The following is a 12,824-nucleotide window of genomic DNA, read 5'->3' on the forward strand; positions in this document are numbered from 1 at the left end:
TGGTCCTTTGCTTACAGCGAAACAGGCGTCACCGCGCTGGTATTTCAGGCAGCACGTGGTCATCACCCAGTGAAAAGGAGGATATTAATTCTGGGGTCATAGGAATGTGGCAACAATTTTTCTACAGCTGAAACAGTGGTTTACCCAAGGCTTAGAAAAGCAAAGGAAAAACTCGAAGGGTCTGGCTGAACACTGACGTTCTCTCATGTAAGAGTTGAAGATGTTCGCAAGAACGCAACATCAAGACAAGCTTTAACTCTAACTGATTGATACAAAATATGGTGAAAAACAATTTTAAACTGGTACACGAGGAACTTGTTTAGCACGACCAGAGTTATATATACCACGAAGTCTTCACCGTGAAGCCAGTTCCACTCTAGCGGAGAAAAGAGAAGCAGTAAACTGCTGGGTAGACGGGAAGCACTGCTACAAGACGACCTCGTTGCACGGTTTTCCAGCATTAGGACTTGTTTCTCCATAAATATCAGACATCTAATCAATGCTTTCTAGAGTTCTTTAACTATAGAAACAAGAACAATACATAGATAATAAAACAGGCATTGAAATATTCACATTCTTGGGAGAACATAAGCCTTGATGAAATCTGAATTAAGCTCTCTTTTACAAAACTGGTTTAACCTGGTTGAAAGTACATTACAACTCGGATTTTATACCTGCCTTGGGCCAGAAGAATACACTGCATCAATTATGAGTTAGTTGGAAACTGCTGAACAGTTGCTGTCTCTGCACGTTACAGTTTACAGAGCAGAGCCTGTCCCCTCCCTTCAAAAGAAGGCAAATAAAGCACTCAAAAGTTACCCGGTCTCTTTTTAACATAATGATGAATGGAACTGGAGGCAAAAACATGGCTACTACTTCTCAATCTAAGGAATAAAATGATCATATGGAACCTTTCTATAGAATGCAAGTTTTCTACTTCATGCTAAGAAAGGAAGGAAGGACACTTCTGCCCAAGTTCAACACACAAAATATTTGGTTTGAGATTTAAGACAGAAGGCACTTTTAACAATCTGATATAAGATGTCAACCGTAGAAACATACTGTCGCTATTTCCTTTGGGCTTATTCAGATCACTTTCGCAAACTCTGCATTTGGGTAGTTATTAGAAAGAGTACTGTATTTTCACCTTGAGATATTTCTACCTTTAGTACTCCTCTCCCAGTTAAGCAAACTGAGCAGCATGTCAGCCCTAAAGTGTACAAATCCAGTATCTGACTCTAAAACAATTAAACTAGACGTCTGGTTAATCAGTGTAGAAGGAAGCAGGGAAAACACTACAGAGCTACCCAAGAGCAATCCAGCTCTGGAGCGACTGGGCTTCTACTGATGATTTCAAAGTCAATACTGTTGGGTTGACTGGCACCAATGTTAAGGAAAATTCTCTGCAGGAAAATTCAACTGTTGTAAGAGATTTTACCTAAAAATGCCATATTAATATTTCCAGCTTTTCTCCAAAGAAATCTACCCATTTTCCCATCTTTAGTATCCTGAAGGCCTTGGACTTGAAAGTCTGGTCACATGACTCATTCTGTAAGGTTATAACTGATCCAGTTTTATGACTAGGTACAAGCTTGACTTGAATGTCCAAATTTAGTTTCCTCCTTTCAGAGAAAGGAGATGAAAGGGAACCAATCACCCTATCATTTTTGCTGTCAATGCTAGACCCACAGCTCTCAGTGCTTTTCACAAGATGCTCTGTATGGACTTACTATTTTCACTATTTCTTCAGTCAACGTTAAGCTGACATTTCTTCATTGCTACACTTCAACTAAACTGTACAGTAAGTTCTGCAGGGATGGATCCAATATTTCTACCTTTATTTACAAATATCACATGAATGGATTCTAGTTGAATCTACATGTTTAAATCCATCAGCTAAAAACATTACATATTGTAAACATGGCAATATTTAATACAGTATCTATTCTAAAATATTTTCATGTCATGATCACATTTGTTATAGCTGAAATGTAATTTATACACATTAGAGAATTACTAGCAATGGTTGCTCACTTTACAATTGAGGGAAGGAGGCTAGGGCTACATTTATTATTTCAGAAACATCTCCAAAGTAAAGTTAAAGCTTGTCTTTGATTGGCTCGGCGTATCCTCTTTTTTTCTTTTTTTTTTGTATCCATATTTAAAATGAAGATTGACACAGAAAATAGCTAGAGCTCCTTCTAATTTACAGGATTTTAAAAAAATCAGTTTAAGATTCTTAGGGAAAGTGTCTGTTGTGAAGAATTAAAAAAAAAAAAAAAACAACAACAACCAAACTGCTGCAAAATAAACTTAATGGAAAAAGGGACTTCAGACTGTCAGTTAAGAGTTCGTCAGGTGGTTAGTCCTGCTTGGGCTGCAGTTGCCGTTTCCAGGCCTCATTCAAGTAAACTAGTCGTTTGTAGTTGATGATAAGAAGAATGAAGTTCAGCACATATGTGATGACGCAGATTATGCAAAACTCCTTCAGCACAAAGTACAGGATGTAGGCCAGGTACAAAGACCCCACTACAGACATGATGGAGGATGTCATGAGGATTAAAGCCGCAACTGCACTTGCTGTCAGGCCTGCAAGAGAAAGAGACACTTGGCTCAATCAGACCTTGACACTGGAGAGAAAGTTTCTGAGTTAAAAGGTAACATTTTGTGATTTGCTGCAGTGTTGGAATACTGATCTTACAACAAAACATTCTGAAATTGGAGGACAAAAACTACAGGTCTATTTTGTTAAGATTATGCAGGTTGACTCTGCACATAGGATACCAGTTTTATAGCTGCAATATTTTTGACTTGTCAATATTCTAGATGAAATATTAACTTATTTCATAAACCAGCCTCAGTTAAGGCACACAAAGAAAATACGCAGTCTCTCAATCACATTATGCAATGAGCAGATTTGTAAACTGACAGCCCTGCCTCCTCTAATGAATAAAACAACACGAGGACCACAAGCTTCTCGTCCAAGCAGGACACATTTGATGAGACCCTCCCCCTGGCCTTTTCACTATAGGTAGAATCCCCACCTGTGGAAAGTAAAATTTGCCTTCCCATGTTTAGACAAAAAAAAAAAAAAAACCATAATGAGAGATGATTACGCCAACACGCTGCTGAAGAAAAAAAAAATCATGATAAACATTTCAGAAAGGGCTCTCCCTGAGGCATAAAAGAAACCGCATTTGGCCAGTTGGCCACATGCGGGTCAAACCAGATCAAGTTATGTGTGCTAAGCTTGGTTCTCAAGACAAAGGCTTGCCTGAATTCTTGATGCTACCTGACATCTTCACATGTATTGTTTTGTAATTTCCTGTAGCCAACAGTATTGAAAACATGTGCATTTATTTTCAAGGACAGAGGAGACAGCAGAGCATATTAAACTACCTATACCCTCCTACCCAGCAAGTAATGGATAAGGATCACAGAAACAGGAAAAAATAAGAATAGGTGGTAGTGGTTTGAAGAGGTTAATTAAGAAGCTGAAATTCCCGCTGCAAGTAGAATGAGAAGTTGCCTGTGGACTGCAGCTTGGCCATGGGGGCCGACTTGCCCCAACACCAGTCAGTACTAGAGAATATGATGCTTTAACAAGGCTCTTTAAGACTAAGATGCTGTTGCATTACTTAATGCCACCTGCTTTTGTAAATGAAGATCTATCGTAACCCAGCCACGCTTATTCATGTATGTAACGTCCATGGCTGCTTTTGCACTAGAGTGGCAGAGTTGGGCAGTGGCAACAGTCAGAAGAGCCTAAATTATTTCCTATCTGGCCCTCTACTAAAAAACATAGTTTGCTGACCTCATCTGTGCTAACATCTAAAACCTCAGAAATTAATGCTGTCAGGGACTTCCCTGGCGGTCCAGTGGTTAAGACTCCGCACTTCCACTGCAGGGGGTGTGGGTTCGACCGCCGGTTGGGGAACTAACTAAGGTCCCACATGCCGTGTCGTATGGCCAAAAACTGAAAAAAAAAAAAAAAAAAAATTAGTGCTGTCACCTTAATTTTATCTAAGAAAGTGATATGGGCGAGTTATTTACTCTCTCTCTGCAACTCTTTTCCTTAACTGTAAAACTGTGATGATAATCATGACTGCCTCCGAAGGCTGTTGTGCAGAATAAAAGAGCTGATTCCCTGGCATTCCAGTGGTTAGGACTCGACACTTTCACTGTGGTGACCTGGGTTCGATCCCTGGTCGGGGAACTAAGATCCCGCAAGCTGAGAGGCGCGGCCAAAAACAAAACAAAACCAAAAAAGGCTGTATCTTGAACAACTTAGAAGGAAGTGAAGATGATGTGCTCTGGAAAACAATGTTTGAGGAGTTGAAATGTGCCACAGTGGTAAAGACACTGACACTAAAAATGCATGTGAATGCATAAAATGTGAATAGAAAAGATACATATGGGGACTTCCCTGGTGGCACAGTGGTTAAGAATCCACCTGCCACTGCAGGGGACACGGGTTCGAGCCCTGGTCCGGGAATACCCCACATGCCGCGGAGCAACTAAGCCTGTGTGCCACAACTACTGAGCCTGCGCTCTAAAGCCCGCAAGCCACAACTACTGAAGCCCGCGTGCCTAGAGCCTGTGCTCCCCAACAAGAGAAGCCACCGTAATGAGAAGTCTACGCACCGCAACAAAGACTGGCCCCCGCTCGCCACAACTAGAGAAAGCCCGCGCGCAGCAATGAAGACCCAACGCAGCCAAAAACAAATAAATAAAAATAAATTTAAAAATAAATTTATAAAGATGCATATGATACACATGATTTAAAATGTGTATATAATGAAATTAACAAATTAAATATTGTAAACAAATTTGTTCAACCCCTATCTCCAAGAATTAACACAGTCTAAGCTTTTCTTAGGTTATTTTAATATGGGCTTATACTTTATATTCTTCAGAAATCCAAACAAAACAATTAAATGGAATAAAAGTGGAACTCTCAAAAAAAAAAAAAAGTGGAAGTCTCAACCCCAGCCCCCAACCACACCATTTTCTGTGCATTTACATGCATATATATAAACATATATTTATCCTACATCTATTATACCACAACTTGCTTTTTTCACTAAACTATGTCTATATCTTCCAGGGTTTGTACACCTACTTTTCCCTTCAATGGCTACATAGTATTTTCTAGTATGCTTGTAACCTAATTTATTCAACCATTACATTTTGCTAAGCTACTTCCAATTTTTTGCTATTTTAAACTGTACTGCTGTGAATATTCTTGTGCGTATTTTCATATGTCTGCAGGATATACAGATATGGAACTGGGCAAACATGACGGGAGTATTGAGAAAAATTGATACACAATTTGCCTTGTAATAAATCTACTGCAGCTAGACAGAAGACCTGGCAGATAACAGGATAAAATATTAACAATTGAAATGCAAGGACAAAAAAGGATAGATTTAACTCTAAAAGTATGAAAACTCTTGTACAATCAAAACTCACGAAACTAACATTAAAAAGGCTAAAGAATGGGTAAAATGTCTGTAACAGATATGAAGTGTACCATTATCAGGATCCCAATAACTAAATTGGCAAGAAAAGTAAATTAAAGTACAGTAAAATTAAAATAATGGCTACTAATATGTAACTGCTGAATTAGAAATTTTACAGAAAAAACTTTAAAAAATGAGGATAGATGAAGCTTTGGGGAAACCTGACAACTGAGGGAAAAGCAGTTTGGTTATACCTATTAAAATCCATACCAAAAAAAAATCTTTGTTTGTTGATTCTTTCATCCTACAGTTAGATATTTATTTTGCAGAAATAATTCAAAGAGGGAAGGGGGTATGAGAAGGGGACTTTAAACAAAGTTGATCAGTGCAGTGTTATTTAGGACATTAAAAAATCTGAAGCCTTGGTGTTCACAAAAATAAAACACTTAAGAGGATAGACAGTATAAGAGAGTTCGCATAAATTAAGTGAAAAGAGTAGACTACAATGGCAGTAGTGGCTATGTAAAGGTGATGGAATTATGACTGAATATCATATGCCATTAATGTTTTCTCAATGCATAATATTTTAAAATAGCTACAGAGTATACAAAATAACAAGGGAAGAGGTTTCCAGGGCAGACTGTTTGGAGTAATAATTTCCCTGAATGCGACTTGTTTTTCTAGGCATTATGGGATGCTGCTGTCCCTGATTAAACACCAACAGATACCAAGTTCAGCATGAGCTTCGTCAAAATCTTAGTGCACCAAGTTTTCACGACACCAAAATGTGTTACAAACCAGTTGTTCTATCACTAACATATGCTTTTATTTAATATAAAGACACACATCAGGGCAAAGACACAAAGTACTAAATGAAATATAACAAACTTATTTTTGTATTTTGCTGTAAAATACTTACCAAGTAATAACTGTAGTATATAAAATATAAGTCCAAAGACACTGTTTGGCTGGTTTAATACACCATCCTTTCCAAAAATGGAACCCAAAAGACCAAATCCTCGACCCCATCTGTAAAATAAAGAAAACCAGTAACCCTATACTTGAGTTTTCCTATTTTAAAAAATGTAGAATTATCTGAGCATATCATGCCCACATACCCATCTGAATCTCTAAATTGCCCCTTTCTATATAGTCTCTTTTCCTGACAGCATTAGTATTTGCAGAGGAAGGGCTCTTTCGATTTAAGCCAGGGTCTCTTAGCAGCAGCACCACTGACATGCTGAACTAAACGCTTCTTTGTGGTGGGGGGCTATTCAGTGCGTTACAAGATGTTCAGCAGTATCCGTGGCCTCCACCCACCTGCCAGCTGTGCCTCCCAAAATGTCGTCAGCCATTGCCAAATGTCCCCTGGGGGCAAAATCACCACCAGTTAAAAGTCACTGATGTAAGCTCCCCTAACATAGACCATAATGTTGCCTCCTGACCGGGACATGCATGAGGAAACATATCCTGGGAACATACCTTTAAATGTACAATAGAATATCAGAAACTTAGTCTTTCCCTAGAATCTTATCTCAAGAGTAAAAAGTCGATACATTATTTGCCCCATCAGTTTTTATTTGCAGTTTAACTGAAAATGTTGCATTTGACTTTACATTTTCAGAATCTTATTTTCTTATTAAAAATTAAATTCTGATTTAATAAAATTTGATACAAATATCAAACTAACATTTACTTTGGATAAAAACCTTTGATAATAACTTTAACTCTGAATGAAAGTGCTTTTTAAAATACCAAAAAGAAAATGTTTTCAGTCTGTAGCAAATTACTCAATAAAATCTAAACTTGGGTTCTGAAGACAAACTACCTGAAAATAAGGATAAATAAGTGAATCCTTACTAGTCACACGACTTTAGTGTCTAAGAAAGAGAGTGAAATCTCTTCATAATGATGATGTTGGGAGATACAAGCAAGTGAGAACCATGAAGATTGTTATTATACAATTATATGCGTCAAGGAACACAAAATAATCTCGATCATATTTGTTTATTCTTTTACACATCAAATACTCATTGTGTTCCAGGTGCAGACAGTGGGTCAGGTGCTGACTTGTTCCGAGTGAACAAGTCAAAGTGGTGCCCTTGTGGGGCTCATATTCCATTTAGGGAAAAGTAATAGACAAGTAAATGACTAACTTATCTTCAGAAATGGATGCACTATTAACATACACAGGAAAGTTGAGAAGGTGGGTTATTCTACATCAGAGCTTTTGAAAATTTTAAACTGCATGCAATCACCTTGGAGTTTTGTTAAAATGCAGATTTTACGGCAGCTGGTCTGTGGTGGGGTGTAGGACTGCATTTCCAAACCAAACCAAACAAAACAAAACGCTCCCATGTGATGCTCATGCTTCTGGTCTGAGGACCACACTCCGCACCCACTGCTCTAGACGGAGAAGGGGTGGAAGGAGCTACTCCAGCTAGATGGTCAGGGAAGGCCTTTTGCAGGAATGAAATCCTGAATGAAATCCTGAAGCAGCTAATCTCATGAGGAATGCCAAGTACAAAGGCCTGGAAAGAGCTATGAGTGTGTAAAAGAAGACCGTCAAGGCTGACACTGATGAGGGAGAGTGGCAAGAGAATGAGGCACTGTTCCATCATTTATATAATTTATAGCCTTGTTTGTAGGCCATGATGAAGAGTTTGAATTCTATCCTAACTGCAATGGGAAGGCAGTCAGTGGCTTTTAAACAGGAGAGTAATATAAGCTTATTTATGATCACTCTTGACTATTGTGTAAAGACCAAACTGCAGGAGGGCAGGGACAAACTATGCAATCACACTTTGAAGCCCTACTCATCTGAAGTAGGAATTCAAATGTAAATCACCAACTTTGGCAATGGAAATAACTGGGCATAGTGCCAGAATTATCATACATAAACAGAATTTTTATATTCTAAGCATTGGTCTATGCCTAATTATTCACATATGATCATGTGGATATTTTCCTTGAAAGCAAAGCAGTAATCCATAGAATGAATGCATCATTTTATCAAAGTAATACATGCATAAGGTTTAAAAATCGAGTAACACTAAAAGCCTTATAAAACAAAATAGAGATATTTCCTACTCCAGGCCTCTCCACACTCAGCTCTGATCCCCATAGGCAACCACTTTGATACCTTTTAACTGTTTTTCCCTTCTATTTACTTCCACGTTTCTAAGTAATATGCTTACACTGCTATTTCTTGATTTATCAGTGTTAAATGCTATCTTTTGACCTTCTAATATGGTAGACCAAAATGTTGCTTTAAAAAAAATACAAACATTTTGATGTGGAAAGCTTCAAATGTATATACATAAAGTGAAAAGAACAGCGTAATAACCTTAGGTCCCTATCACCCAGTTTCGAAAATTGTGCCTTTCTTGTTTTATCTCCACCTCTACCCCCAACCACCTGATGATTATTTTTAGATTTTTTAAGGTAAAATGTACACACATTTAATGCACAAATCTTAACTGTATAATTCTGACAAATACATACACCTGAGTAACCCTGGTATACAAATTGTAATCCTGGTATACTAGTCCTGGTACAGTAATTCTGGAATGTGAAGTAATTCCAGGAGTGTGAAGTGAGAATGTAAGTACCTTTCATAAAAAAAAAAAAACAAAAAAACACCTCAACATTCTACAGAGTGCTTCCATCTCCCAAACTAAATTGTTGGTCGCTTTGCAGCAATCCACACTCCTCTCCACCCATAAGCAAGACGCACGTGGCTGCCTAGGCTTGTAGGAATCCAGTCTCGGAACCAAAATTAGATCTCTGGTCTCTTGGATCGCAGTGCTGTGCTCTTTCTCTCATGTTGCATTAAGTTATAAAATGCAGTTACCATTCCAGCATTTTCAACCAAACAGAATAATAGCCTAATTCCTTGATAAATACAATTAATAAAGTTGAATAACGCTTAATAAACTTTGATAAGGCTGATGGAATAACTGTTAGCAAGTGAAATCACTAGCAAAGTAGACTGGCATTACATAAGATTATTTTCCTAGGAAAGGTGAATAAGAGCAGATTTTCATAAATGACACTATACTTCACAATTGCTAAGGATGGTGTGAGTAATTAAAAACAGTGAATCTTTTTTTCAAGTTGGAACATTTGAAAATACTGTAGTTTTCTCCCACTTCTAAAAGCTATACAAAAGTATATGAAAGAAATTTTATGTGCTAACTTTATGCTTGTTTTATCTTAGTTTCTAACCTTTTTCTTCTTGTCCCATCTATATTCAAAACTCTATTATACTAATTATCTGCAGAGTTGCCCCAAGTACTTTATGGAACAAGATGGGATATTAACCAACGGAGCAAAAAGAAATGTTTTCTTAAAGTACTACTTATACAGATGTTCATTTTGCTTCAGTATACTATTGAATAAAATCAATGAAGTGATTATGCAAATGAGAATGCTTACACTGCTCTGACTCTAAAAAAAGGATCATCTTTGACCCAAATAGTAACTTCCTTGGATATTCTGTATTTGGGTGCATCAACAACCCATACCTCTTCCCTAGGTATTATGAGAAATTGTTGAAAGGTTTCTAAACACTCCTAATTTTGCCAGAAACAACAAATCTTAAAACCAATTGCTCTCCAACTTGGGTATCCTAGGTCCCTGAACACATGTGATAATGCAATAGACTGAATATAGGAGCTGATGTGAGAATCCAACAGTCTTATCTTATGGCAGGCTTTAAAGAGATTTGCAATAAGAGAAACTAGGCAGTCTTTCCACTATTTTGTGTGTGTGTGTTTGGAAAAAGTTATTATTCATGAAAATATTTTGTTAACATGTAATGGGTTTATTACGTTTCAATGAATGAATACATATTTAAATAATTTCTCAGTTTGTAACTTCTAATACAGTAAATACCAAAGATATAGGGGCTTCCCTGGTGGCGCAGTGGTTAAGAATCTGCCTGCCAACGCAGGGGACATGGGTTCGATCCCTGGACCGGAAAGATCCCACATGCAGCGGAGTAACTAAGCCCATGTGCCACAACTGCTAAGCCTGCGCTCTAGAGCCCGTGAGCCACAACTACTGAGCCCATGCACCACAATTACTGAAGCCCGTGCTCTGCAACAAAGAGAAGCCACCACAATGAGAAGCCCACACACCGCAACGAAGAGTAGCCCCCGCTCACCACAACTAGAGAAAGCCCGCGCACAGCAACGAAGACCCAACACAGCCAAAAATTTAAAACAAACAAAAAAATACTTAAATAAATAAACCCCACAAAGATATAACTCACACAAACAAAACCTTTTAGGGGTATTCAATAAGTATTAAAGATATAAAGGGGTTCTGACATCAAAAAGTTTGAAAAATCACTGCTTTTGACCAATTCTCCCCCCCCAACAAAAAACAAATCACAGATCAGACAAAATTTTAAAAACTGGGGTGAGATAAAGTAGAAATAGAACAACAATCCTAAAATTTTTGTGAAATCACAAAAGACCCTGAAGAGCCAAAGTAATGTCGAGAAAGAAAAACAAAGCTGGAGGCATCACAGTCTCTGATTTTCAACTATACTACAAAGCTACGGCATTCAAATCAGTATGGCAGTGGCATAAAAAAGAGACACATAGATCAATGGAACAGAATAGAGAGCTCAGAAATAAACCCACATATATACGGTAAATTAATTTATGATAAAGGAGCCAAGAATATAAAATGGGGAAGGATAATGTCTTCAATAAATGGTGCTGGGAAAACTGGACAGCCACATCAAAAGAATGAAACTAGACCACTATATACACCATACACAAAAATTAGCTCAAAATGGATTAAAGACCTGAATGTAAGAACTGAAACCATAATACTCCTAGAAGAAAACATAGGCAGTAAGCTCCCTGACATTAGTCTAGGCAATGATTTTTTGGATTTAACACCAAAAGCAAAGGCAACAAAAACAAAAATAAACAAGTAGGATTACATCAAACTAAAAAGCTGCTGCAGGGCAAAAGGAACCATCAACAAAATGAAAAGGCAACCTACTGAATGGGAGAAAATATTTGCAAATCATATATCTGATAAGGGGTTAATACCCAAAATATATAAAGAACTCATACAATGCAATAGCAAAAAACCAAACAATCTGATTTTTTAAATGGGCAGAGAAACTAAATAGACATTTTTCCAAAGAAGACAGATGGCTAACAAGTACATGAAAAGGTACTCAACATGACTAGTCATCAGGGAAATGTAAATCAAAACCACAATGTTACCTGTTAGAGTGGCTACTATCAAAAAGACAAGAAATAAGCGTTGGTGAGGATGTGGAGAAAAGAGAACCCTTGTACATTGTTGGTGGGAATGTCAATTGGTGCAGCCACTATGGCAAACAGTATGGAGGTTCCTCAAACAACTAAAAATAGAGCTACCACATGATCCAGCAATTCCACTACTGGGTATTTATCCAAAGAAAACAAAAACACTAACTGGAAAAGATGTGTATTATGTTCACTGTAACATTATTTACAATAGCCAAGGCATGGAAACAAACTAAATGTCCATCAATGAGTGAATGGATAAAGGAAATGTGCTGGGTGTGTGTGTGTGTGTGTGTGTGTGTGTGTGTGTGTGTGTGAGATAATATATATATTATAGAATATTATACAGCCATAAAAAAGAATGAAAGCTTGCCATTGGCAACAACATGGATGGACCTTGAGGGCACTATGCTAAATGAAATAAGTCACACAGAAAAAGAAAAATACTGTATGATCTAACTTATATGTGGGACCTAAAAAAACAACAAATAACAAATGAACAAAAAAACTGAGCTCATGGATATAGAGAACAGATTGGTGGTTGCCTCAGGGAGGGAGTGGGCAAAACTGGTAAAGAGAGTCAAAAGGTACAAATTTCCAGTTACAAAATGAATAAGCCCTGGGGATATAATGTATAGTATGGTGACTACAGTTAAGGATACTGTATTGTATATCTGCAAGTAGCTAGGTAAGTGGATCTTGAAAGTTCTCATCACAAGAAAAGAAATTTTGGGGCTTCCCTGGTGGTGCAGTGGTTGAGAGCCCGCCTGCCGATGCAGGGGACACGGGTTTGTGCCCCAGTCCGGGAAGATCCCACATGCTGCGGAGCGGCTGGGCCCGTGAGCCATGGCCGCTGAGCCTGTGTGTCCGGAGCCTGTGCTCCGCAACGGGAGAGGCCACAATGGTGAGAGGCCCGCGTACCGCAAAAAAAAAAAAAAAAAAAAAGAAAAGGAATTTTGTATACCTATGTATGGTGATTGATGTTAACTGGACTTATTATGGTGATCATTTTGCAATATATACAAATATCAAATCAATGCATTGTACACCTAAAATGATATGTCAA

General features: G+C 37.9%; 1 protein-coding gene across 1 annotated transcript; it reads right to left on the bottom strand.

The window, feature by feature from the left end:
* Positions 1-1,910: 1,910 nt before the first annotated feature.
* On the bottom strand, positions 1,911-6,817 carry VKORC1L1 (vitamin K epoxide reductase complex subunit 1L1). The gene is made up of 3 exons (XM_024744324.1): positions 6,783-6,817; positions 6,382-6,491; positions 1,911-2,589 (listed from the first exon to the last, which is right to left on the bottom strand). The coding sequence occupies exons 1-3, from the start codon at positions 6,815-6,817 to the stop codon at positions 2,363-2,365; spliced, it is 372 nt and encodes a 123-aa protein (XP_024600092.1). The 3' UTR covers positions 1,911-2,362.
* Between the last annotated feature and the right edge of the window lie 6,007 nt (positions 6,818-12,824).

This window comes from Neophocaena asiaeorientalis, unplaced genomic scaffold (assembly GCF_003031525.2).
Source record: "Neophocaena asiaeorientalis asiaeorientalis breed wild unplaced genomic scaffold, Neophocaena_asiaeorientalis_V1.1 scaffold91, whole genome shotgun sequence".
In the NCBI taxonomy this organism is placed as follows: Eukaryota; Metazoa; Chordata; class Mammalia; order Artiodactyla; family Phocoenidae; genus Neophocaena; species Neophocaena asiaeorientalis.